Genomic DNA, 27789 nt, shown 5'->3' on the forward strand with positions numbered 1-27789 from the left:
ACAATCCTGTTCATCTATCATCCTTACTTCCCCAAACAAATGACTAAGGTGTGTCTACTTTTTTTTCTGTCAAATAATCAAATTTTCTATTTCAGTTTGTTTACTTTTTTCATTTATTTCTGTATAATAATGACTTTCTCTACCCACATTTTAGGCTTATTTTTGCTTATTTAAGCTCCTTGAGTTCTATATTGAGTTTATTAATGACCTGTCTAGTATTTTAATATATACATGCAAACTGGTTTATAAAACTTCCAATACAACCTGCCATTCACAGGTTTTTCAATTGTGTTTTCATTCATTTAAATAATATGTATATTAAGGACTTAGTTCCCTGACCCATGTTAATCAATAGGGAGCACGGACTTAAATTTTAGATATTTGATGACTATCTATTGTTACTGTTTTCTCCATTCTGGTCAAACACTGTGGCCTCTATATTTTCTGTTTTTGGCGGGGGGGGGAACTAATTATTAAAATATTCTTATCTCTTCCTATTTTTTGACAGCTGTGCTTTCAACTACTCATCATTATATCCACAGGGTTTCAGACTGGCATTAATCTTTTGTGCAAGCATAGAAGATGAAGTCTGAAGAAAGACTATTCACAAATTCTTTTTTTTCCTTTTAAAATTCCATGATGAATAATGAGTGATGAGAAAAGCTTTCCTAGGGGTGCCTGGGTGGCTCAGTCGGTTAAAAAGGTTGCCTTCAGCCCAGGTCATGATCCTGGAGTCCCAGGATTGAGCCCCACATCGGGCTCCCTGATGAGGGAGCCTGCTTCTCCCTCTGCCCCTCACCCTGCTTGTGCTCTCTCTCTCAAATAATTAAAATAAAAATCTTAAAAAAAGAAAAGCTTTCCTATACTAATTACGTTCATTTCTCTCTTTTTTTTCATTAGGAATTCTTTGATTTAGACAAAGGTAAGCAACATGGCTAAAATCCTTTCCACAAATAGGAGCGCCTGGCTGGCTCAGTCGGAAGAGTGTGTGTCTCTTGATTTTAGGGTCATGAGTTCAAGCCCCACATTGGGTATAGAGATTACTTAAATAAACTTAAAAAAAATCCTTTCCACAAATAATAATGAAGATAACTATGAAAATGAGTATCAATGATAATAGTGGACAACTTTTACTAAACATTTACTATGTAACAGGAATAGTTCTAAGCACTTTACATTTATTAATTCATTGAATCCTCACAACAAATGAATACATACAGCATGATTATCTTTAATAATATATAAGAAATAAATTGCCACTAACATATAAGAGTAAAAAGTAAAAACAAAACAAAACTAGAAGGATAAACAACACTTTGATAACAGTGGTTCATTATCTTTCTAGTACGAGATGGGGGTGGATAAAAAGGAACAAAACAGTTTACAGGGAGAAAATGTGCATAATTTCAGCAATAAATAGATGTTTTAAAAGAAAGAAACAAACATTCAACGATAAATTTGGGGTCATAGTAATCAGGGCATATTTCATAACTGCAAATGTTTAGATGCAAACAGAACATGAGTAATAAAGTTGTTTTGAAAAGTCATTAAGTATATATAACTCATTTTAAAAATCTATATTTATTGAAATGGCAACCATATTTTTTGGTATGACCAAAACAGGTGAAGGGATAACATGCATGCATACCATGACTTTAAAAACAAAGTCTGGAAGGTTTGCTCTATCAACTTAAGAGTAGTCATTGATAGTTGCTATGATTACTGTTAATCTTGGTTTTTAGTTGCTGGTTTTCTGATTTTCTGTTTTATGTAAGAAAACACAAATTTGTGAAATGAAACACAAGATTAATACTGACTTCAAAAACAAGGTTATAATTCTACAATTAAAAAATACAAAATCACACAATTTTAAACAGTGTGATACTGGTGTAAGCACAAATACATAGATCAGAGAAGAAAAAAATACAAGCAAACATAAACAAGAATATAATGTCTCACCAAGAAGGTAGAATGAAATAATAGGCAAGAAAAGAATTATTGAACTGCCCTTAGTACAAGATTGGGGAACGGGGATGGGTAAATGTCAATTTAGAATCTTAATTCATAACTTAGAGTGAAAAACATTTGAATTAAAAAGAAATATAAAATAAAATTTAAAAACAAAAAATAGTGAAAGCGAACTATCAAACGTGAATTTTTTTTGTTTAAAATATTAGGAAGGTAACAGGAGCTTTAACTTTTGTTACTCATCAGTGTGAATTCCCTGGTGACGAATGAGATCTGAGCCACTACTAAATGCCTTCCCGCATTCCTTACAGTTATAGGGCTTTTCACCAGTATGAATTCTCAGATGTCGCGTAAGGTTTGAGCATTTATTAAAGGCCTTTCCACATTCACTACATTCATACGGTTTTTCATCTGTATGTATTCTCTGATGTTGAAAAAGTTGTGAGTTCTGAGTAAAGGCCTTCCCACATTCAAGACATTCAAAGGGTTTCTCACCAGCATGAATTCTCTGATGTTGACGAAGTTGTGAACTCTGAGTAAAAGCTTTCCCACATTCCTTACAATCATAGGGTTTCTCCCCAGTGTGAATTCTCTGATGATTAGTAAGCGCCGAGCCACTACTAAAGGCCTTCCCACATTCCTTGCACTCATAGGGTTTTTCACCAGTATGAATTCTCTGATGCTGAACAAGCTTTGAGCTCTGAGTAAAAGCTTTGCCACATTCTTTACATTCATAGGGTTTCTCACCTGTATGAATTCTCACATGTTGAAAAAGTTGTGAGCTCTTAGTAAAGGCTTTCCCACATACTTTACATTCATAGGGTTTTTCACCAGTGTGAATTCTCTGATGGTCAATAAGATTTGAGCAATAGCTAAAGGCCTTCCCACATTCCTTACATTCATAGGGCTTCTTACCAGTATGAATTCTCTGATGCTGAGAAAGGTATGAGCTACAACTGAAAGCCTTGCCACATTCCTTACATTCAAAGGGTTTTTCACCAGTATGAATTTTCAGATGTCGAGTAACATGGGAGCCACAGCTAAAGAATTTCCCACACTCCTTACATTCGTAAGATTTTTCACCAATATGAATTCTCTGGTGTTGAATAAACTGTGAATTCTGACTAAAGACCTTTCCACATTTCTTACATTCATAGGGTTTCTCTTCATTGTTAATTATTTGCTGTAGAGTAAAGAATGTCTGTTGAATAAATGTGGGCATGTATTCATGAGTGAATATTTCTTGGCTGAAATGCCCACTTTGATATCCCAGTTGTTTTTCAAAGTGGTTTCTATATTCCAAAATGTCTCTAAAACTGGAGTACTCAAGGCCATGCTTTGTAAGCCCCATTATCTCCCTCTGGCAAGATTCTATTTCATAAACTTCCTTCTTCAGAGACAGTAACTTGGTTTCACACATTGATTCCAGATCTGAAAGAAAATGAAATGTTAAATATTCTTACCACCCCACTCCCACCACCCATTTATGAAAACTTAAACTTCTATAATAGAAATGGAAAAATTAAAGTGAAAAGAGTATCTGGTGGTAAATGACATACAGTTCTCAAGTATATCTGTTTAACCTGAAAATAGACCCCAAAACTGCACTGAAATTAATGAGATATAATGCAGAATGTGAGGGAGGAGACTACAGAAAGAGGAAACCACAACAATTCTCAAATATTGATGTGGATCAGAATCATAAGGAAAGGACGGTAAATACACGCTACTGGGCATATGAAAAGATGACAAGTCCTATATACATCTATATAAGCATGCATGTATGAACACGTAAGAAACCATCATACTATATGTATCACAAAAAGTGGATAATTTGCTGACCTCCATTAAAGGTTTCTGGAGAGGAACAAATGCACATGGGGAAGATTTCTGGGCTCTGTAGTATGATAAAGAATAAATTTGGTCTTTGTCCTTGGTTTCTAACACAGAGCTTCAAAAACCCTTGAAACTCCCTGAGTGATAGGAATGTTTTTTGCTATGCCAATGAGGTGATTCACAGCAGATCCCTAGATAGCTGCAGGATGGGGACTGGTCACCAGAAAGACCTAGCATGTTATTAGAGGGTTGGGACCTTCAGCTACTGGCCTTCTGGGGAGGAGAGAAGAGCCAGAGATTGAGTGGCCAATGACTCACTCAATCATGCCAGTGTGAGTAAATCCCAATAAAAACTCTGTACATCAAAGCTCAGTGGACCTTTCTGGTTGGTGAACACACTTGATGTGCCAGGTAGGTGACACACTTTGATCCCAAGGGAGAGGGTGTGGAACCTCTGTATCTGGAAGCCTACTAGACCTTGCCCTAAAATGTATCCTTCAGAGTAAAACTGCAACTATAAGTATAAAGCTTTCTAGAGTTCTGTGAATCATTCTAGCAAATTATTGAACTTGCAGGAGCTGTGGAAATCCCCAAATTTATAGCCAGTTGCTCAGAAGTGTAAGTGTCTAAGAACTCTGAGACTTGCAGCTGGCATCTAAAAGTGAGGGCAGGGGCGCCTGGGTGGCTCAGTCAGTGAAGCATCTGCCTTTGGCCCAGGTCATGATCCCAGGCCTGGGATCGAACTCAGTGGGGAGTCTGCTTCTCCCTCTCCCCCCACTCTTGCTTGCTCTCTCTCTCTCAAATAAATATATAAAATCTTTAAAAAAGTAAAATAAAATAAAGCGAGGGCAGTCTTGCGTACAACTCTGCTATTAATCTGTAGGGTCTATGCTAACTCTGGGCAGTTAGGGTCAGAACTGCAGCACTCCCAGTTGTGATGGAAACTGAATAGGTTCCAAAGTAAGGACAGACTGGCCGAAATTTGAAAGAGATTACAGAGGGCTAGCCACAAGGGGCCAGAGCCTAGAGTCAGTCTAAGGTATTGAACTAAATTGATGTGAGTAGTAGATAGGGAAGACTCAGAATATGTTCTGTTCTGGTGATTCAGTCAAAATACTGTTTGCCTTGGAATTTTGTGATGCTGATCTTGGGAGAAGAGACTTACTCATGTACCACTGCAGTGGCTGAAAAGGAGGCAGCTAACGTTTAAGGCAAACAGGAAGAAAATAAGACACAGTGGAAAGTACTGTCATGGAAAAATGACAAGTGGAAGCAAGCTGATAGAGTGGAATTCCAACTCACAGTCACTCACTGTATGTTCCTGGGCAATTATTTAACCTAAGTCCTCATTTCCTCATCTGCAAAAGGGAGATCATCTTTACCTCATGATTCCTGGGAGGGAAAGGAATAATGCCTGTAAATGTCTTTGAGTCAAGTGTTCAGTATTTGATAGCTATTATTACGAAAGAATTTCTTACCAAAAATGGGGATTTTAGGCAAATTAAATGGTTTGAAGACATCAAAATGGAGCCTACTGGAACAACTCAAGCCAGAAACAAGGAATTCTTTCTAGCATAATCTTTTTTCTCCTCTCCCCATAGAATATTTCAGCAATTTCCAGAGAGTTAAGCTCCTAAGTAACTTTTAAAACTATTCACTTCTATGTCCACTGCCAATGGCCTCTCTTCCAAACCAGAATCATCTCTTACTCAGGCCACTGAGGTAGCCTCCCAACCCATCCCCCCACCAAGTTCTCACACTCTTTAATCTATTCAGCAACCAAAATTAATGTGGCCTGGCCTTCCACTGCTCGAAACCAAACTCCTCACACTCACTGGCAAAGACCAACTGATCTCCAATCCTGACTCACACTCCACGCTTGCTTGCTCACCAGCCCAGTAACCCTCCCTTTCTTTCAGTTCTTCAAACACACCAAGCTTTCCCCTCCTAGAAGGGCCTTCGCAGGGGTTCTTCCCTCCACTTGGAGTTTTCTTTTCTTTTTTTTTTTTTAAGATTTTATTCATTTATTTGAGAGAGAGAGCACGAGTGGGGGCGGGGGGCAAAGGGAGAGGGAGAAGCAGCCTCCCCACTGACTGGGGAGGCCGATGTGGGCCTTAATCCCAGGACCCTGGATTCATGACCTGAGCCGAAGGCAGACACACCCGACTGAGCCACCCAGGCGCCCTGGAGTTTTCTTAATACATTAAATAGTAAGACCTAATACTGAGCCTAGTACTATAGTAATTCTGAAATACTGATGAGCACAAATAATTTTTCAATACATCTACATTAACAGTAAGATGATATGAAAATATCTGTGATTTCCATTCATGTCAAAGTCACAGGAACTATACAATACTGCTATGGTTTGTTCCATACACCACAGTAGGAATATATGCAATTTTCAATTCGAGGTTAGTTAAATATAAAGTATTTTTTCCTTCTCTTTCAAGCTCATGGACTCCCTAAATTTTATTCCAAAGAGTCCAAAATTAGCAACCTCCTTAAAAACATGATGTCACTCCTCCACTCAAATCATCTCATTCCGAATAGAATTCAAAGCCCATACCAAGGTCCCCAAGGCCCCAAATCATCTGCATGCACACCCCACCTCTCACGTGCACCTAGCACACAAACACACGTGCATCCTGCTACTTTGCTGATCTCCTTTCCCACAAGTCCCTCTTTGCTTCTTCTGTTCCAACCACAATGGTAGATGCCAAAAAGCTCCTAATTCAGGGACTTTGTTCTTCATTTCCTTCTGCCTGAATCTCTTCTACAGATTCACACTTGTTCGCTTCCTTCAGGTTTCGGTTAAATTATCACCTCATCAAAGAGGCCTTCTCTAACCTCCCTTCACATCACTTACCACCATCTGACATTATAAACATATCTATTTTTTCTCTCTCACCTTCTAGAACATAGGCTCCAGAAGAGCAAAACTCTGAATGTTTTATTCAATGCTGTACGCCCAGCATTGGTCCCACTGGGACCAATACTTACTATACAGTAATGCTCTTCTGGAGCATTTAGGATAAGGTAAACACTTTATCCTAAATCTCGCCTCCTCTGACACCTCTTCCTTTCCATTATAGGCTTTTTCATTTTCCCCAACATTGTCATCATAGAAGGTGACTGCAATCACTTGCAAAACTCCCAACTATTCAGTATGGATTTTCCACTTCTGCATATTTAGCCACTGACTTTCTGCTAAGCCCCCTGATTCTCCTTACTAGATTCTACTTTGTGGAAATTATTCATGGATATATTTTAACACTACTTTTTGACTTCCAAGTTCTTTTTTTTTTTTTTAAGATTTTATTTATTCATTTGACAGAGAGAGACAAAGCGAGAGAAGGAACACAAGCAGGGGGAGTGGGAGAGGGAGAAGCAGGCTTCCCGCGGAGCAGGGAGCCTGATGCGGGGCTCGATCCCAGGACCCTGGGATCATGACCCGAGCCGAAGGCAGACGCTTAATGACTGAGCCACCCAGGCGCCCCTGACTCCCAAGTTCTTAATAGGTGACATGATTAGCAAACGACAGCACCTGGCAGGCTCTCTTGCACAAATCAGTAAATGAAAAACACTGGGTAAAGAAATAATGCACAACAAACTGATAAAACAAGTCACTGGCAAGTAATATTCATGAAGACCAGTACTTGGAGGAGGGGCTGTGCATACACACATGCATGCATGCACACACAGAAAACATTTAAGAGGAAGAACAGCCAACAAGGAACTAAATCTAAAATATGGGTAAAAGAGTTTTATTGGAGGGGAAGTGAAGGGCTCACCCTACTTGAAATTATGAGGGTTGTTGGAGAAGAGTAGCAGAAAGAGTAGTAAGTGAGAGAAGGAATGAAACAGGTCGTTTGTAAACTCACACTAAGAGGACTTGGTTTTTCCAACAAGCCTAGATAACATCTCAAAGGTGCTGAGTTTACCTGTAATGCCTTGCTCCTGCCCAATCATTTCTCACTCACCTGAACACAGGCCTCTTGTCAGCTCTCTGCCAACCATCCAGGGCTCTTTTCCTTGTTCCAATAAGGAGATAACTTGAGGCTTAGGAATGTAAAGTCCTGCTCACAAGAAAAGATATGGGACATGGTTACGCTGTGGGTAAACCAGATCCAGAAATCAGATCCAGTCCCTTGATGACAAAAGAGGAGACGCCACTACAGGAACAGCCAAAGAAAGAGGATGAAGCTTCTGCCACAGTCACTGGAGTTGCCCATTTCCAACTCTTCCTTTTCATTGCAGCTCAAACCACTTATTTGGGAATAGGGAGCAGAAATTCAGCCGGTAACTCGAAAAGCAGCTGGGAAATTCACTGTGGAAGAAACATTCCAAGAAGAACTCTAAATTACTGGTATAGAAGCCCTTACCCATTGACAGCAGGTTGCTATAGTTCTCCAACATCACATCCCTGTACAAGTCCCTCTGACCAGGGTCCAGGCACTCCCACTCCTCCTGTGAGAAGTCTATAGACACATCACTGAACACCACTGATCCCTGAAACAATAAACATATGTATTACTTGTGTAATAAGAGAAGTAATTCAGAGACTATTGCACTTGTATTGTGGGGTAAAGCAAATGAGGGACTGTATTGGTATCACTCAGAATCAGTACCTTTGGATCTTAAAAATAGATGCAAGAGTAATTAGTTTATTTTATAATAACATATCTAGAGGGCGCCTGGCTGGCTCAGTTGGTAGAGCATGTGACTCTTGATCCTGGGGTTTTAAGTTTGAGCCCTATGTTGGGTGTAGAGGTTACACCCAAAAATAAAATCTTAAAGAAAATCTATGAATAAACTTAACCAAAGATGTGAAAGACCCATGCTCTGGAAACTATAAAACACTGATGAAAGAAATTGCAGACAACATAAATAAATGGAGACATTCCATGCTCATGGACTGGAAGAACAAATACTGTTAAAATGTCTATAGTATCCAGGGGCGCCTGGGTGGCTCAGTTGTTAAGTGGCTGCCTCCAGCTCAGGTCATGTTCCCAGGGTCCTGGGATCGAGCCCCGCATCGGGCTCTCTGCTCAGTGGGAGGCCTGCTTCTCCCTCTCCCACCCACCCTGCTTGTGTTCCCTCTCTCGCTGTCTCTCTCTCTCTCTGTTAAATAAATAAATAAAAGCTTTTAAAAAAATGTCTACAGTATCCAAATCAATCTACAGATTTAATGTAATCCCTATCAAAATACCAACAGTATTTTTTACAGAACTAAAATAAACATTCCTAAAGTTTGTTGGAACCACAAAAGGCTCAGAATAGCCAAAGCAATCTTGAAAAGGAAAAAAAAACTGGAGGTATCACAATTCCAGACTTCACGTTAAATTATAAAGCTGTAATAATCAAAACAATATGGAACGGGCACAAAAATAGACACATAGATCAACGGAACAGAACAGAAAGCCCAGAAATAAACCCAAAATTATGTGGCCAACCTTTGACAAAAGAGGAAATAATATACAATGGGGAAAAGACAGTCTCTTCAATAAATGGTGTTGGGAAGACTCAACAGCTACTTGCAAAAGAATGAAACTGGACCACTTTCCTACAAGCTACACAAAAACAAACTCAAAATGAATTAAAGACCTAAACGTGAGACCTAAAACCATCAAAATCCTAGAAGAGATCACAGGCAGTAACTTCTCTGACATCGGCTATAGCATCATCTTTCTAGATATGTCTCCTGAGATGAGGGAAATAAAAGAAAAAATAAACTATTGGGACTACGTCAAAATAAAAAGTTTCTGCACAGCAAAGGAAACAACAAAACTAAAAGGCAACCTACTGAATGGGAGAAGATATTTGCAAATGACATATCTGATAAAGGGTTAGTCTCCAAAATATATAAAGGACTGATACAACTCAACACCCAAAACCAAATAATCCAATTATAAAATGGGCAAAAGACATGAGCAGACATTCCTCCGAGGAAGCCATACAGATGGCCAACAGACACACGAAAAGATGCTCAACATCACTCATCATCAGGGAAATGCAAATCAAAACCACAATGAGATATCACCTCACCTGATGATATCTTAATGTTCAGGTGACCTGATGATATCACCTCACCTGATGATATCTTAATGTTCAGGTGACCTGTCATTAAGATGATATCTTAATGACAGGTGACCTAACACCTGTCAGAATGGCTAAAATGAACAACCAAGAAACAACAGGTGTTGGTGAGGATGTGGAGAACAAGGAATGTTCTTGCACTTGGTAGGAATGCAAACCGGTGCAGCCACTGTGGAAGACAGTTTGGAAGTTCCTCAGAAAATTAAAAATACAACTACCCTATGATCCAGTAATTGCATTACTGAATACTAATTCAAAGGGATACATGCACCCCTAAGCTTATATAGCAGCATTATTTATAATACCCAAATTATGGAAGCAACCTAACTGTCCACTGATAGGTGAATGGATAAAGATGTGGTATTTATACAGACAATGGAATATTATTCAGCCATAAAAAGAATGAAATCTTGCCACTGCAACAACATGGATGGATCTAGAGAGTATAATGCTAAGCAAAATAAGCAAGTCAGAGAAAGACAAATACCATATAATTTCACTCATAAGTCAAATTTAAAAAATAAAACAAACCAACAAAGGAAAAAGAGACAAACAAACAAACAAACAAAAAAGACTCTTAACTATAGAGAAAAAACAGATGGTTACCAGAGCAGAGGTGGTCGGGGGGATGGGTGAAATAAATGAAGGGGATTAAGAGTACACTTATCTTGGACGAACACTGAGTAATATATGGAATTGTTGAATCACTATATTGTACACCTGAAATGAATATAACATTGTATGTTAACTAGAACAAAAAGGTTAATCAGTTTATTTTATATTGAAAACAAACAAGTTCCTGACTTTATCTATTGAAAAGGCCTACAAATAATAATTCATCCAGTAGGAGTAAGTACCCCTAGTGTCTAGATTGTAGTCCCTAAGTATTATATTCAAATAAAAGGAACCAAGATCCTTTGGGGAAAGAGATGATTTCAGGATTGAGTCAGAAATGCCAGGATGAGACTGAACATTCTGTTATATCAGAAAGCAAGAGAGCTATCAAAAACTATTAGAATCATGTTACATGAACTCAGGCACCAACTTGAAGAGCCTCTCAATGGCTAAAAATGGTATAATCTGAGGATCCAGTATAATGGACCTATAGATAAAAAAATGTTTAAATCATGAGCTCCTAACAACAATGAATAAAAAACTACTGGTCACCTTTTTAGGATCCTAAGAAAGCAACTCATTATTCAAATATTCTTTCCTAGACAGACTATCTTTCAGGGTAACCAAACAGTTGATGAGAAGTTTTACTTTATAAACAGGGGCGCCTGGGTGGCTGTCGGTTAGGCATCTGCCTTTGACTCAGGTCATGATCCCAGGGTCCTGGGATCGAGCCTCACATCGGGCTCCCTGCTCCATGGGAAGCCTGCTTCTCCCTCTCCCTCTGCCTCTCTCCCCAGCACTCCCTCTCTCTCAAATAAATAAAATCTTAAAAAAATAGAAATAAAAAATAAAGAGTATTTCACCTAATCTATGAAGGAGGAATGACAATTAAAATATCATTCTGCAACCTCTAATCTAGACAGTAATCATCGATGGTGGATAACATTACAAAAAGAAAGAGTACCAGATATGTGTCTTCTGATGGAATCACATATCACCACGTGTGACATATTCATGACAAAAAAAAAAAATCTCAACTGAATCTGACCAAGCATCTAGACTTAACTACCAATTTTCAGGAAACAGTTAAATGATGCCACAGAGATGCAATCAGCAAAATCCAAACAGTGGACAAATGAACCATTTTTTTTTCTTTTCTAACAAAAACATACACAGAAAGAAAATAGATGGAAGGGGTACCTGCAAAATAAGAGACTCAAAAGACCTCAATGAACTGCAGTGCACAGTCCTTATTTGGATTCTAATTCAAATAAACAATTATTCAAAATTTGAACACTGGCTAGATATTGATGATATTAACAAATTATTTCTAACTTTTCTAGAGGCAATAATGGCATAATGGTTGTTTCCAAAAATAATCCTTGTCTTTTAGAAATACATACCAATTTGTATTTGCTTCAAAATAATCCTGTGTGTAGAAGTGAGGGCAGGGTAGTGCGCAAAGAAGAAACAGGTATCAGTATAAATGAAACAAGATTGACTTGGATTTGAAGCTGAATGGTGAGTATATGGTAGTTCATAACTCCTCTGCTTTCCTATGTCTGAAATTTATTATTATAAAGTTTTTTTAAAGGGGGTTGGTAGAGAATAGAATATCTGCAAGGCTCTACTCATATGAATAGCACTGATTTAAACAAAATTGTGATATAACTCTGTTGTGGGAAAAGGAAGTAGAGTGTGATATAGCAAATCTAAATCCACATATACCTTGCAAAAAAATAACTACAAAATGTCTAAAAATTTGGTTAATCAAGAAACAGCAATATAGGAATATTAATTAAAATAATGGATATATTCTATTGTAATCAGCTAAAAGAGATGCAGGTATCTCCCTTCAGGGATTATCCTTATTTCTGAGATAAAGAAAACTGGTGATTCATATGGAAATTCCTCATGACCCACACTTCCTGTCCAACTTCAAACTGAACTTCGTTCACGGATGCCCTAAAAGTCACAGGGATCTGTCGGGATCAGCTACCGAGCCCACAATCTTCCAAGCTCATAAACCAGGAGGTCTTGCAACGGTCTAACATTTGGAACTACCAATATCACTTCCTATACTATCTCACTGGTAAATACCGATCTGTAGAACAAACCCATGTTTGCTCCCAACTAAGCAACTTACACATCTCCACCTCATCAAATCACCGTCTGGAAAGCATAAGTTCATTCTACAAATCTACTCTCATTTCCTTTCCATCATAGCTCCTGGGAGAGGGCTAAGAAAAGAGATGCCAGGTGAAAATATTAATGCTGGGTCAAAAAAAGAGGGCACTTAAGAATGGTAAAGGATTATCTGGTTTGACTGAGAGGAAAAGGAGACCAAGGATCCTGAAGGGGAAACCTGATAGCCAAAGATGTCAGGGGTAGGAAAACAAATACTCAAACGACCATTAAAAAAAATTTTTTTTAAATTTGAAACTAAATGTCAGGAAGGTAAGAAAAAGCATCAACTCACCTGGGCCATGGCTTTCAGTATTGCAGGAGAGGATCAGTCCTCCTTGGGGCTGTTTGCCTGAGAAAGGATAGTATTCTGAGAAAGCAGGACTGGGGAAGCAAAGAAACGCTCTAGAAACCACACTGGCTTTACAGCTTTCAGGTGACCACCCTGGGTCTTATGATGTAACTGTGGTCAGTGGGAGTATGGGATAAATCCTACTTCTTCAACCCCAGAAGCCCCAGGCTTTAGCTATAGTAAAATGGATCCTGGCTACTGGATTCAAAGGAATACAGACGCAGATTCCCTCTCCTTCATCTGATTAACCCAGGTTCTGGGTTAATCACTCAGCCAAGTGATTCCGGCCAGAACTTGTCCCACTTCAGTAAACCCAAGACAGAGCTTCTTTGACCTGCCTGAGATCCCTCCTCTGCATGCCTCACTCAGGTCCTCAAGCAAATTCACCCAAATGGTACCCTTTGTCCAGGAACCCAGTATGCTCTGATCAGAAGGACTAAGATTTCCCTAATGAAGGCTTCTCACTTCCCAAGCCCAAGACAGTCTGTCAACTCCCATCCCCCCAGAACTCCCCACCTCAGCCTTACACAGAGGCACTCCTCATTCTTACCCTATAGCTCTGTTTTTCTTAAAAAAAAAAAAAATAATAATAATAATAACTTTGCTTATATGTTTTTGCCATGCAAAACAAAGTGTCAACTTTTATAGCTTTGGGGTAAGAAGTTTTTTCTTACCTATGCATATTTATATAAATTTCTCTGTTTAGGGGCACCTGGGTGGCTCAGTCGTTAAGCGTCTGCCTTCAGCTCAGGTCATGATCCCAGGGTCCTGGGATCGAGCCCCACATTGGGCTCTCTGCTCAGCAGGAAGCCTGCTCCTCCCTCTCCCACTCCCCCTGCTTGTGTTCCCTCTCTTGCTATATCTCTCTCTGTCAAATAAATAAATAAAATCTTTAAAAAAAAATTTCTCTGTTTAATGCTTTGTCACACGTAGGTCTTTAATCAATTATTATTTTATTTTGGTAGAATATTATTTAACAAAACACTATAGTATAAAATTATAAGTTATAATTTTATTTCAGTATAATTTATGAGTTAGAAATCCTACTTAATTTCTCTCATAGGAGGCTGACTACCCAAGTGTACCAAAGTCACATGTGAATAATATATCTCACTTAAAATGCACTATTATTTTATATGCCACTAAGAAAGATCAAAACTGTGTAAGATATTACCTGACTTCAGATATGTTGAAATGTGGGGGGGGGGGGAGCCTTACCGCAGGTGACTACAGCATTGGTTTAAATGCCAAACCATTATCACAGATGATACATGTTTGGATTTACTGTGGTTCTATTTTGGTTCAGTGATCCATCTTTATTCTTTGGCCAGCATCACACTCTATTTATTGTAATTTATTTTTTATATATAATTTAAAAATATGTCAAAAATATATCTTATAATTTAAAAATATGTCTTAATAAAAGGCCGTTTCCATTACATACCTATTAGAAGGGCCAAAGCCAGAACACTGACAACACGAAATGCTGGTGAGGGGCAACAGGATCTCTCGTTCATTGCTGGTGGGAATGCAAAATGGTACAGCCACTTTGGAAGACAGCTTGACAGTTTCTAACAAAACTAAACATACTTGGGGACCTGGGTGGCTCAGTCTGTTAAGCGTCAGCTCCCTACTTCTCCCTCTCTCTCTGTGCTGTCTCTCTCTCAAATAAATAAATAAAATCTTTAAAAAAAAAAACCAAAAAAACTAAACATACTTTTATATGATCCAGCAATCATACTTTTTAGTATTTACTCAAAGGAGCGGAAAAATTATGTCCACACAAAGACTTGCACAGCAGCTTTATTCCTAATTCCCAAAACTTGGAACCTTTAGTAGGTTAATGGTTAAATAAACTGTGGTATATCCAGAAAATAGAATGTCATTCAGTGATAAACAGAAGTGAGCTATGGAGCCATAAAAAGATAAAGGAAGCTTAGATGCATATTACTAAGTAAAAGAAGTCAATATGAAAAGGCTACATACTGTATGACTCAAACTATATAATAATCTGGAAAAAGCAAAACTCTGAAGACAATAAAAAGATTAGTGGTTGCCAGGGGTTTGGAGAAGGATGAATAAATAGAACACAGAGGATTTTGGAAGCACTGAAACTACTTTGTATGATACTATAATGATGGATTCATGCCATTATACATTTGTCCTAACCTACAGAATGAACAAGAATAAACTATCATCTAAACTGTGAACTCTGGATGATCATGAGGTGTCAGTATAGGTTCTTCAAGTGTACCAAATGGGGGTGCCTGGGTGGCTCAGTCAGTTAAGTGTCTGCCCTCAGCTCAGGTCATGATCCCCAGGGTCCTGGGATCCAGCCCCAAGTCAGGTTTCTTGCTCAGCACGGAGTCTGCTTCCCCCTCTCCGTCTGCCCCTCCCCACCCCCACTTGTGCTCTCTCTCTCTCAAATATATAAAATCTTAAAAAAAATAAAACTTTTACTAAAAAAAGTGTACCAAATGTACCTGGTGGGGTATGTTGATAATGAACAGGGAGCCTGTGGGTGTATGTGGGAAATCTCTGTACCTTCCTCTTGATTTTGCTGTAAACCTAAAACTCCTCTAAAAACATAAAGTCTTTAAAAAAAAGTTTCTGGCTCTGAAGCCAGACTGTCTAGATTAAAAATAAATAAATAAATAACCCCTCATTACTCAACTTTTTCAAGTTTCCTGATATTCTTACTTTCCCATATGAGCATAAATTGTTTAAAATATATATTGGTATTTTTCTTGAGGCTGCATAAAATGCATAAGTTAACTTAAGGAGTTCTGACACCTTTATGATGTTGAGTCTTGCTTTCCTATAACACAGAATACCTTTCTATTTATTCAAATCAATGTTTCTGTCCTTCAGGATACTGAAAAGTTTTCCTCATGTGTATCATGCTCATTTCTTTTTTAGATTATTCCTAGGTATCTCATACTATTTTTGTGGCTATTAATTATATTTATAAATTATAATAATTAATATGTATATGATATAATTATGTTACACAGAAAATTAAAATATAAACAATTATATTTTAAGTATATATTTATTATATTATATGTAAACGTGTTTTATATTATTGTTCACTTAAAATTGTTATTACACTTTTCCCAATGCATCTTTCATCTATTTTTGTTTTAAATAAACAAAATTCTATTGACTTCTGGATATTGACTGTGTACCTTTTTGAATTCTCTTCTATTTGTAATAGTTTTCAGTCTATAACAGGATGTTAAACTACGTCTCTCTCATTCTTAGTTTAGGAGAAGTCCTGAAGAAGAGCAAGACAATAGGGGCCACAAAACTCTGCATTCTCCCTGAATGAGAATGAGCGAGAACTCTGGCCATCTTTTTTTTTTTTTTTTTTTTAATTTTATTTATTTGAGAGAGAGAGAGAGAGCACAAGTGGAGGGGAAGGGCAGACGAAGCAGGAGAAGCAGACTCCCCACTGAGCAGGGAGCCCGAAACGGGGCTCGATCCCAGGACCCTGACGCTTAACCAACTGAGCCACCAGGTACCCCGAGAACCCTGGCCATCTTACGTATCGTGCAAAAGGAGCTAGCTGCAAACTGATTTTGTGCCCTTGGATCCATTCAACATCTATTCTAAAGGTGTTTCAGAGATTGGAGAGTGTATGAGAGGAGGCTGTTTTTGAGAGAAAGATCTATTTTTGGAAAGCACTGGTATGCTCTGTAGTCCTCCTGCCTCACAGGGACAGAAAAGAGGGACCCCAGTGCCGCAAGGGTTCCAAGCAGAATGTGATGGGAGGTCTTGGGAAAATTTGCCTTGTGTTCCAGAGTTTAGAAAGCACAGAGACTGGGGCCACAGTCCCTCTTCGAAGTACCTATCATGGGCCCCATAGTAGGAGCTGGCCTGGGTCTGTTTTATTCTAAGCCTACCAAAAGGATTTCCAGCTCTAGAGAAGAGCTCCGTGGAGGACTGATGCCCAAAGCCTAAATATAGGAACTGTAAGCAGCCCTCTCCTTAGTAGTTGTGAACGTGCCCCAAGGCAATAGAGATCCAGCGTCCCTACAATTAAGATTTTTCTTCCCCTCTCGTTTTGCTGCTCCCCACTTCAAGTTGTCTAGTGAAACAGAGAAGGTTAGGAGAAGGAAAAAGAGAAGCAATCATCAAGCTTTCTCACTGGAAGCTTCTAGCTCGAGAAGCCAGGAGGTTAAACTTTTAAAACAAAAGTTTATGGCATCGATTAGTACAGTGAAACAGACATTCTAATTACTAAAATGAGACTGATTTTGTGACTGAAAGAAACCAGAGGACTGTTTATTTTCCAACTGTGACTGAAACACTTATCCATAGGCAGGAAATTAACTGGCCCAGAGAAGCTTGGTAGAAGTTATGGGGAAAAAATAAAGCAGTTGTTTTCCAGTTGTTTCCTATGGAGTACTGGTTTTCTAAAGGATTTAGGGGGTAAAAAAGGTTAAATAATACTGCTGATAGTGCCTTCTCCCTGATTTTACGGTGAATGCTTCTGGTATTTCACCATTAGGCATTAGGTGAGTTTTGTTTTGTTTTTTTTAAACTTTTAAAACAGAAATCTCCAAACACACACAAGAGTAGAGTTTAAATAGTGAAAATCCTCCATGTACCTACTAACCAACTTCAGAAATTATCAGGTTAGGTGGCTCAGTCTGTTAAGGGCCTGCCTTCAGGCAGGGTCCTGGGATAGAGCCCTGCATCAGGCTCCCTGCTCTGCAGGGGTGTCTGCTTCTCCCTCTCCCTCTGCCCCTACCCACTTCTGTTCTCGCTGTCTCTCGCTCACTCTCTCTCTCTCAAATAAATAAAATCTTTTAAAAAAGTAATTATCAGGTCATGGCCAATTTTTTTTTTTTTAAGATTTTTTTTATTATTTATTCATTTGAGACACAGAGAGTGAGAGAGAGAGCATGAGCAGGGGGAGAGGCAGAGGGAGAGGGAGAAGCAGGCTTCCCGCTGAGCAGGGAGCCCCATGTGGGGCTTGATCCCAGGATCCTGGATCATGACCTGAGCCAAAGGCAGACGCTTAACCATATGACTCACCCAGGCGCCCCGGCCAATATGGTTTTATCTGGACTCTCCTCCACTAATTTTAGGTTAGCTTTGATTTTTCTTTGAATAGCTTTATTGAAATATACTTCACATATTATATAAGTCAATCATTTAAAATATATAAATTCTATGTTTTCTACTGTATCACCACGATCTAATTTTAGAACATTTTCTTTTCCCCAAAAGAAAGCCCATTAACAGTCAATCTCCTTTTCCCCCTCCTCCCTCAGCCCTAAGCAGACATGAATCTACTTTCTGCCTCTATGGACTTGTCTAATATTTCATATAAATGGAATCATAGGATATGTGGCCTTTTGTGACTAGATTTTTTCATTTATCACGTTTTCAAGGTATATCCATGTTGCGGCATGTTATCAGTACTTCATTTCCTTTTATAGCTGAATAATAATATTCCATTGTATGGATAGATCACATTTTGTTTACCCATTCATCAGTTGAAAGACATTTAGATTATTTCCACTTTTTGGCTTACCATTGTGAATAATGCTCCTATGAACATTCATGGACAAGTTTTTGTGTGATACACTTTTTCAGTTCCCTTCAGTATATACCCAGAAATGGGACTGCTAAGCCATATGGCAACTCTGTTTAACATTTTGAGGAACTGCCAAACTGTTTTCTAAAGGGGTTGAGCCATGTTGCATCCCACCAGCAATTTCTCAAAATCTTCATCTTGTTATTATCTCTTTTTTATCATAAGCATCCTACTAGATAGGAAGTGGTATGTCATTGTGGTTTTCATTTACATTTTCCTTATGACTAATGATGCTGAGTGAAATTAGTTTTTAAGAACTCAATTCTTTAGAATTCTTTTCTAATGTAATTTCCACTATTGTCCATTACTTTCCCAAAGGCATTCCCATTCATGTGGGAAGAGGCAGTAACTCTTATTTCCTATTAAGGACAAGGAAATTGAGAGTGGAATAAACATTGTGAATGGCTAATGGGAGAGGAGAACCAGCACATCTTTGGTTTTGGCCAGGAGAAGGGATGATGTAGGTAATTAAGACAGAAAGGGCTTAGGCCCAATAAAACTGGGGATACTCATGCTCATCCTGATTGTCTTGAGGAAACTCCAGGCTTTCAGTTCACTTTTTCATCCGCGCCACCCAGATTACTTTAACTCAGAGTAAGTCTGCTCAAAACACTGTGTGCTAATCTTGAAAAAATACTATCTATATTCTAACTCTCCTAGTCTTGTGCCTGCTATTTTTTAGGTAAATAGAGTCATAAGGAAAGTTAATAGCCTTATGAGGTCAGAGTCACCACTGGAGTGTTGAGTCACTGTATAATGAAGCTAACATTTAACAGCTGCATGTACCTGTCATGCCCACAGCCCCTTTCCTGAGGAAGAAGGTGCCCACCCGAATTTAAAATTTAAGTCTTGTTTGATCATTTTAAAAAAGCAAATTTTGCTCACTATTCCATAATAAATGTTTACTGTGGAAGTATCTCAGATTTAATTACTTCCTCAATTCATTGCTAGCCCCTTGCCCCCAATAATCTATCAAAGTATGAGAAAATTTTGAAGGTTGAAAAAATGAAGATTTCTTTCAAGATTCTTACCATAAGAAGAAAAAAAAAAGAAAGATCAATGTGAACACTAACTAAATCTTAAAAAGAAAACTTTTGAGCTCTGGCACCACTTAAAGTAGTCCAACAATAGCAGCACATTTGCTCAACATAAACTCTCAGGTATAAAAGAGTCTTCAGTATTTGGTCTTTTATTCAATTCCAAGAAGGAAAGAGAAGTGAGGAAAAGATCAAAGAAAAGGAAAGAGGGTTCCTGAATAATAGCTGACTCCACTCTTAAAAAAATCTGGAACGTTCTGCTGCTGCAGTTGCCAAAAGATGATACTTTCAAGAGTGTCAGGTGTTGTGTTGAAAGGATCCCTTTTAAGAGTCTCCTAAGGGGCGCCTGGCTGGCTCAGTCGGTAGAGCACTTGATTCTTCATCTCGGGGTGGGGAATTTGAGCTCTTGAGAGAGCACAAGCAGGGGGAGCGGCAGGCAGAGGGAGAGGCAGGCTCCCCGCTGAGCAAGGAGCTCAATGGGGGACTCAATCCCAGGACCCTGGGATTATGACCTGAGCCGAAGGCAGATGTTTAACGGACTGAGCCACCCAGGCGTCCCAAGATTACTTAATAAGTTAAAAAAAAAAGTCTCCGAATAGGGGCCCTTACTGGCCGTGTAGTGAAACATGCAACAATATATTATGAATACTTCTTCTGCAGCTCCTCCTTGTACTATGATGGAGTCCATTGCAACCATCAGGTAATTAAAACACTGAAAAATGCTTTAAGTCCATAATAACACGTGAGAGAAAAATATAAAGTTCACAAAAAAGGTGAATAAAAATATATAATATTTTACTGGCTATAATTAGTGAGTGATTATATGTGTGGTTTTTTTTTCTTGTCTTATTATTTATATTTCTAGTATAAATGCTTGTTTCTACTTGTACAATCTGAAAAGTATAAACTCAAGGAACTTTGAAAAAGCCAGTTAGCCTCAGAAATAGGAAAAACTGTACCAAAACCAGGAAGGACCCATCACACCTATGGCCTCACACAATAACCCCAGATAGAAAGGGCATCACAGTTAGTTGGCACAAGTGAGCACACACAAATCCAAGTAGAAACAGGGTACGATAAAATAATAAATAAGCTGAATGTCCCAAGTGAGAGCTCACTGCATACTCAATCCATTATCACCTATGAAATGAACATTTTATTAACAAAATTAAACCCCTAATAATTAAATAGTGATATTAGGAAGATTTAGGTTTTTTAAGAAACGCCTAGCCTAGCTCAGTATATTATGACAGGATGATGAGTTGTGATGACATTGCGTATCATGCAACTTTTTTTTTTTTTTAAGATTTTATTTATTTGATAGAAACAGCGAGAGAGGGAACACAAGCAGGGGGAGTGAGAGAGGGAGAAGGCGGCTTCCCGCTGAGCAGGGAGCCCCATGTGGGGCTTGATCCCAGGACCCTGAGATCATGACCTGAGCCGAAGGCAGACGCTCAATGACTGAGCCACCCAGGCACCCTGCGTATCATGCAACTTTAAGCACATATCACATCCAGTAAAGAAACTGAGTCACAAAAATAAAAATCTACATTAAAAACATAAATTTACATGTCCGATGACATATAAAAAGGGACTCAGCATAATGACCACCAGCTCAGGTTCTAATGATCGTATAATATGCAACCAAGTCCCAGGGACCAACCAAGAGTTAAGTGAGAACTCAGCCTTTCTCATATCTGACTTGGTAATCTGTGTCTTATCTCCTTTTTTTTCTTTATATTTTCCTAGAGGTTTATCAGTTTTATTAATTCCCAAAACTAAATTTTTGGCTTTGTTAATTTTTTCTGTTGTACATTCATTTTATATTTCAATACATATAAATTTTTATTTGAGCTCTATTATTATTTCCCATTTTTTTTTGCTTTCTTTGGATTTAATTTAGTATACTTTGTCTTAACATCTTGAAATGGGGGCACCTGGGTGGCTCAGTCAGTTAAGCATATGACTATTGGTTTCGGATCAGGTCATGGTCTCAGGGTCATGAGATCAGGCCCCATGTCAGGCTCCGTACTCAGTTGGAGTCTGCTTGTCCCTCTCCCTCTGCTCCTCCCCCCGTTCTCTTGTGCTCTCAAATAAATAAAAAATCTTTTAAAAAAACAGCTTGAGGGGCGCCTGGGTGGCTCAGTCATTAAGCGTCTGCCTTCTGCTCAGGTCATGATCCCAGGGTCCTGGGATCGAGTCCCGCATCGGGCTCCCCGCTCCGCGGGAGGCGTGCTTCTCCCTCTCCCACTTCCTCTGCTTGTGTTCCCTCTCTGGCTGTGTCTCTCTCTGTCAAATAAATAAATAAAATCTTAAAAAAAAAAAAACAAAAAAACAGCTTGAGATGAATACATAGATAATTAATTTTTCAACATTCTTCTTTACTAGCTTATGCATTTACAGCTATGTATTTTCCTCAGGTTCAGCTTTAGCAATGCCACACATTTTGATATATTTTTATTATCATATAGTTAAAATTTTTTCTAATTTCCATTGCAATTTCTTCTTTGAGTCACCAGTTATTTATAAATTCATTGCTTAAATCCCAAATATTAAGGACATTTCTAGGCATCTTTTTGTTATTGATGTCTGGCTGAATTCCAGTGTGGTCAGAAAACATTATTTCAGTCCTTTAAAATTTATTGAGATTCCTTTATGGTCCAGCATGTGATTAATATGGATAAAGTCTCATAAGCATCTGAAAATAATATATACTGTAGTTGTAAGATACACTGTTCCATATATGACAGTTACGTCGTTTGTCAATTATACTGTTCTAATATTATATAGCTTTACTGGGCATATATTGATTGTTCTATCAGTGAAAAGTGCTGTGAAAAGTGAAAAAAATGCTAAAAATCCCCTACTATGATTGTGTTTTGTCCACTACATCTTTTAATTCTGTCAAATACATTTGAAACATTTTACAAAGGTATGTACATTTAGGACTATAATATCTTATTGGTGGACTAACCTTTTTATTATAAATTATTGCTCTTCCTGGCAAAGCTTCTGTTCTAAAGTCTGTTCTCATACAATTAAGTAGGAATGTAAATTGATACATTCATTTAGGAAAACTACCAGTGTATATTAATGCTGAATATATGCATAACCTAAACATAAGTACTTCACTCCTAGGGGTATACCCAACAGAATGCATTTATATGTGCACCAAAAGACATGAAGAATGTTTAGAGTAGCCTTTTCCATAATAGCCCCAATCTGAAATCTTGAAAACAACTCAAATGCCAATCAATGATGGAATGGATAAATAAATTGTGTTATAGTCATACAATGGAATTTTAAACAGCAATAATAATGAATGATCCACAACATGATGCAACATGGATGAATCCTGCATATTCATACTACATAATATTATTACATATTATACTCATTATTACCTGTGAAATACAATGTTAAAAAAAGCCAAGCACAAATTGTGTGATACTATTTATATGAAATTCCAGAACAGACAAAATTAATCTACGGCTGTAGAAGATAGAGTGATGGTTATCTTTGGGAGAGGTGAGTAGTGAATGGATGGGACAAGAATTAGGCTTCTAGAATGCTGGTAATGTTCTATTTCCTAATCTGATTTGAGATCTGGTTAAATGAATTTGCTCATTTTAAAAAATTCATCAAGTCACATATTTTGATTTCTGTACTTTTGGAATGTATACTTTAAAAAACAATGATATATTTTTGTATCAGCAAATAAAAAAAAATTAAAATACCAAGTGACCAAGTATTAGAATACAGATGACTATGTTGATAAACTGCTGGTAAGAATTTAACTGGTACAACCATATTGAAAACCAGTTCAGCATTATCTAGGAAATTTGAAGATACACACATATCCTATGGCCTGGCAATTGATTTGCATGTTTATACCCTAGGAAAGCATGCATATGTGCACCAGAGTACTTATAAAAACATGTTTAGAGCAGCCCTTTCAAGTGAGCCCAAAACAAGAAACAACCAACATCCAAATATATAGCTGTGGTTTATAATAATAAGGATAAGCCTAAGAAATACAATATTGTGTGGAAAAAAAAACAACAACAAGACTCAAAACATTACCCAGCACAATTTCATTTCTATAAAGTTAAAAAGACAAAACTAGGGCGCCTGGGTGGCTCAGTTGGTTAAGCGACTGCCTCCGGCTCAGGTCATGATTCTGGAGTCCCGGGATCGAGTCCCACATCGGGCTCCCTGCTCAGCAGGGAGTCTGCTTCTCCCTCTGACCCTCCTCCCTCTCATGCTCTCTGTCTCTCATTCTCTCTCTTGCAAAGAAATAAAATCTTTAAAAAAAAAAAAAAGACAAAACTAAACTATATTACTTAGGGATGTGTAGATATACAATAAACTGTTTGGTTTTGTTTTTTTTTTAAACACCAACAAGAAAATACATTATCATCAAAGTCAGAATTAGGGTTACCTAAAGAGGTGAAGAGTATAGGTTTATTCTTGGGGCAGGAAGAACAGAGGCTTCTGGAGGGCTGACACAAGTTTTTGTCATATAGACGTTCCCTTTATAATTCTTAAACTGTATGTCTATATTTTAAACACTTTTGTGTATGTATGTAATATTCAGGAATTTTTAACCAAGGAAAAACTAATTATATAATAGCTATAAATTTCAGTGAAAAGATAAAAATTTGAAATGATAAATGCTATGAGATTCTGATCTTGAAAATAATGTATACTGTATGAACACAGGAAATGTGTTAGAAGGAAATCAATCAATATATCGACAATGGTTATATCTGCGTGGTAGGAGTTTACTTTTGCTCTCTGTAACTTCCCATTTTCCAAATTATTTAAAATAATCATGTGTACGTGTCTATGTGTGTGTCTATGAGTGTGTTGAAAAAGAAGCAAAAGCTTAATAACATTGGAGAAATTGAGCTATTTTCTAAATTAGTACGTGAACACTATGTAGAAGGAAATGAGGGGAAATGTTGGGATTTGTGTGCCCACCCCTAAAGCTTTCCATCATTTTCTTTAATGGAAATTTGTCCAGGTCACATAGATGACTCTATGTTAAACAAGGCCATCCAGAAGAAAAGCTTAAAAAAGAAACCCCCTCGCGCCTTCTATTTGGCTTCCTCAACAGCCATTCCTCCTTCCTCTGGGGACCTATCTGAGAAGAGCAGAGCTGAGGAAGGAGAAAGGAATCGTGAGATGCCCGGCCTTTCTTGTGGCCTAGACTGACCAGAGCAGTAGTAGCTCTGGACTCATACCTACCACCCATGGAGAGGAGGGATGGAGTCTAGGCTGTTCACAGCATTCCTGTCTGAGCATGTCAGAAGGGGAGAAATCTCTGCTGTCCAAAACCAAAATCTTGTCTTCATCTCACACAACTACTGGGACAACACACACTGCCACCCTGGCAACAATTACTGGCACCCTCCAACTGCACACACGGTGCCACAAAAAGTTACATGCTCCCACTCACACGTCCTCACAAAGGCTTAGGTTGCTAACACAACCACAACCACAAACACATACACTCCTCAGATAACAGTCATGGCCGCATAATCAGATTCTGTACACTCCCCACCTCCTACACACAATATCACAAAAAATGAACGCACACACTCACAGACCCGCCGTGGGGACAGTCACACCTTACACACACAGAGCCGCACAGTCAGAACCACACACCTACAACAGGGATATCCAGCCACACCTGTAAACAGAGGTCCGCGCATGGTCAGTCGCAATGACACACCCACCACAGGGACAGACAATCACACCCCTACACAGAGCGCCGTACAGTCACATAAGGTCACAGCCGCACACATGGAATCCTGTTCGTCTTGTCCCTTCCCCCAGTCCGACGAACTCACACGCGCCGGAGATTCCAGACCCGCCCAGACCACCCCTTCAGGCTGCTCCTCCCCAACCCACGGACGCACCTGCGCAGCCTGGTCGAGCCCCCAAGACTCAGGCCGCTCACCTTGTAATTCCCCTTGCCGGGAGGCCGAGAATCGGGCAAGCTAGTGAAGGAGCGGCCCTGTTCCTCCGGAGGCCTCTGGGAAATGTAGTCCGGAAGCAGGTCGGCTCAGACAAGATGGCGCCTGGCGCTTCGATTTCCTGCCGACGCATAAACCTGAGCCAAGCCGATATTCCTGCTCCCCTCTACAGATCGCTGCAAGGGGTCTTCCAGATCCAAACGCAGTCTCCGAATCGGGTTCCCACAGGAGACAGCCCACACATCCTGGAGATACGCTTCCTCCATGGGCCCTGCCAGTGCCTGCGAGCCACATGTTTCCGAAGAAATAGAAAAAGGTTGCCGCGTTCCCATGGAACTTGATTAGAGCCGCAAGAACTTCTGGGAAATGTAGTCTAGAGGTGGAAAGGGTGAAGCTACCTCTCATGTAGCTTGTCTTAGTTGACTGCGCTAAGCTTGCCCACAGTGAAGAGTGGAGCCTCACCCAAGACTCTTTTAGAACTTGTATCTGTTAACCTTAAAAATAAAACTGTCAATTACTTTACCACCAAAATGGGTTTGTTGGGAATAACAGAATTGCAATTCAGGAGGAGAATGTTCTGCCAAAATGGTAAGCAAGTCCAGCAAACGAAGGAGAGGAACAACTGTTTCATGGAAAAGAAGGAGGAAGTTGGGAAGTTGTTTTGAAGGAAAATCCGTTGGAGAAAACCAGGGTGATAATGATTTATCATTGCCAAACTGCAGGGTAGTCAGTTTCTTGTAGGTGATGCAATGTACATCTTTCCCCTTTGGGGCCTGTAATTTACATTCTTTCCTGTTGAGGGTCCTTAATTGACGATTCTTCCTATAACTGACAGACCCTCTTCTAGCCTCCTGACTCTACTTTAGTGAGGTTTCCCCTTATTAATTTTCACATAACCTACTGAGACCTGGGACCTGGGACCTGGGATTGATTGACTAAATTGCCATTTTTGCCTTCCTCAGTGGATGAGTGTGTAGCAGGACCTGGACACTGCTCAGGGAACAGAAACCTGGGTGTCTCAGCCTGAATCCCACAAGAAAAACTGAAGGTGAGTAATCCAAAAGCTTGTAAGGGGGCTGATGGCAGGTTGTCTGGAGTGTCAGGCTGTGTGTGTGTGTGTGTGTGTGTGTGTGTGTGTAATAGTGGTGACTCAGAAGATGGCCCCAATGTGTGTAAGGTGATATGTGAATTTGGATGAGTTACCTCATTTTCTTCATCAGGAAACTAATGATGCTTGGAGTGCATGTTCTGGTACCATCAGTTTTACTTGACTTTTGGAGAATCAAAAAAGCAAACCAAATGGTCTGACACATAGTTTCAAATATGTTTTTTTATAAGATCATGTCTCTGTTCCTTGCATATGGCTATGGATCCCACACCCTCCAATGCCTTAGGGATCTTGTTTTCATGTGTACAATTTCAGTCTCCTTCTACAGCATTTGGAGTTGTATTTTATTCCTCTCCAGTCTTCTGTGGTTTGATTCCTGACTCCCCCAATTGGAAAAAAAAAAAGACTTACTAGTATGGTCAGTACAACAGCTTAGATATGAATCCTACCCCTTTAACCTCTTGGAAACAATTAAAAGTCACAAATGGGGACCAAAACAGAAAAACCCAGTTTCAGCCCATAGGGATGCTTGGGTGGCTCAGTAAGTTGGGTGTGTCCAACTCTTGATTTCAGCTGAGGTCATGATCTCAGGGTTGTAAGATCGGGCCCCATGCTCAGCCCCCTCCGCTTGGGATTCTCACTGTCCCTCTCTCTCTCTGTTCCTGCCCCTCCCCCTGACCCGGCTGATGCTCTCTCTAAAACACACACACACACACACACACACACACACACAGAAAAAGCCTGTAACTCCAAAATAAATGTGAGTACTTCCTAATACAGTTGACTTTAGGTAGAAGAATGTCAGAGAATGAGAGCTGGTAAGCAGAGGTGAGAAGTGGTGCTTAGAAGCTGATGAAGCCTATTAGAAAAGATTCCAGAAATGGTGGGGGCAGGAGGCGGAGCAGAGTAACTTCAAGAAGACTAGGAGCTTACCTTGAAGGATAAACTTTGGAAAGGGAAGCGCCATGAAGATAGTAGAGGTCAAGCAGAGTGATATCAGG

At 39.1% G+C, this 27789-nt stretch overlaps 1 protein-coding gene across 7 annotated transcripts; it reads right to left on the reverse strand.

Annotated features, from left to right (window-relative positions):
- Positions 1-1158: 1158 nt before the first annotated feature.
- On the reverse strand, positions 1159-26025 carry ZNF383 (zinc finger protein 383). Of its 7 annotated transcripts, XM_078063316.1 has the most exons (6): positions 25665-26025; positions 14499-14573; positions 12998-13054; positions 8190-8316; positions 7788-7883; positions 1159-3399 (listed from the first exon to the last, which is right to left on the reverse strand). In XM_078063316.1, the coding sequence occupies exons 3-6, from the start codon at positions 13004-13006 to the stop codon at positions 2204-2206; spliced, it is 1428 nt and encodes a 475-aa protein (XP_077919442.1). In that variant the 5' UTR covers positions 13007-13054; positions 14499-14573; positions 25665-26025; the 3' UTR covers positions 1159-2203. The 7 variants fall into 7 exon arrangements, with proteins under 7 accessions (XP_077919442.1, XP_077919443.1, XP_077919441.1 ...); XM_078063317.1 differs by lacking the exon at positions 14499-14573 and having other exon boundaries at positions 25624-26025; XM_078063315.1 differs by lacking the exon at positions 14499-14573 and having other exon boundaries at positions 25665-26024.
- Between the last annotated feature and the right edge of the window lie 1764 nt (positions 26026-27789).

This window comes from Halichoerus grypus, chromosome 15, assembly GCF_964656455.1.
Source record: "Halichoerus grypus chromosome 15, mHalGry1.hap1.1, whole genome shotgun sequence".
NCBI lineage: Eukaryota > Metazoa > Chordata > Mammalia > Carnivora > Phocidae > Halichoerus > Halichoerus grypus.

Excerpts from the sequence above, each read along its gene's own strand:
- ZNF383 (XM_078063316.1), bottom strand. Across the intron at positions 7,884-8,189 it reads TAGCAACCTGCTGTCAATGG|GACTTTACATTCCTAAGCCT; the intron begins GTAAGGGCTTCT and ends TCTTGTGAGCAG. Across the intron at positions 3,400-7,787 it reads GACAAGAGGCCTGTGTTCAG|ATCTGGAATCAATGTGTGAA; the intron begins GTGAGTGAGAAA and ends ATTTTCTTTCAG.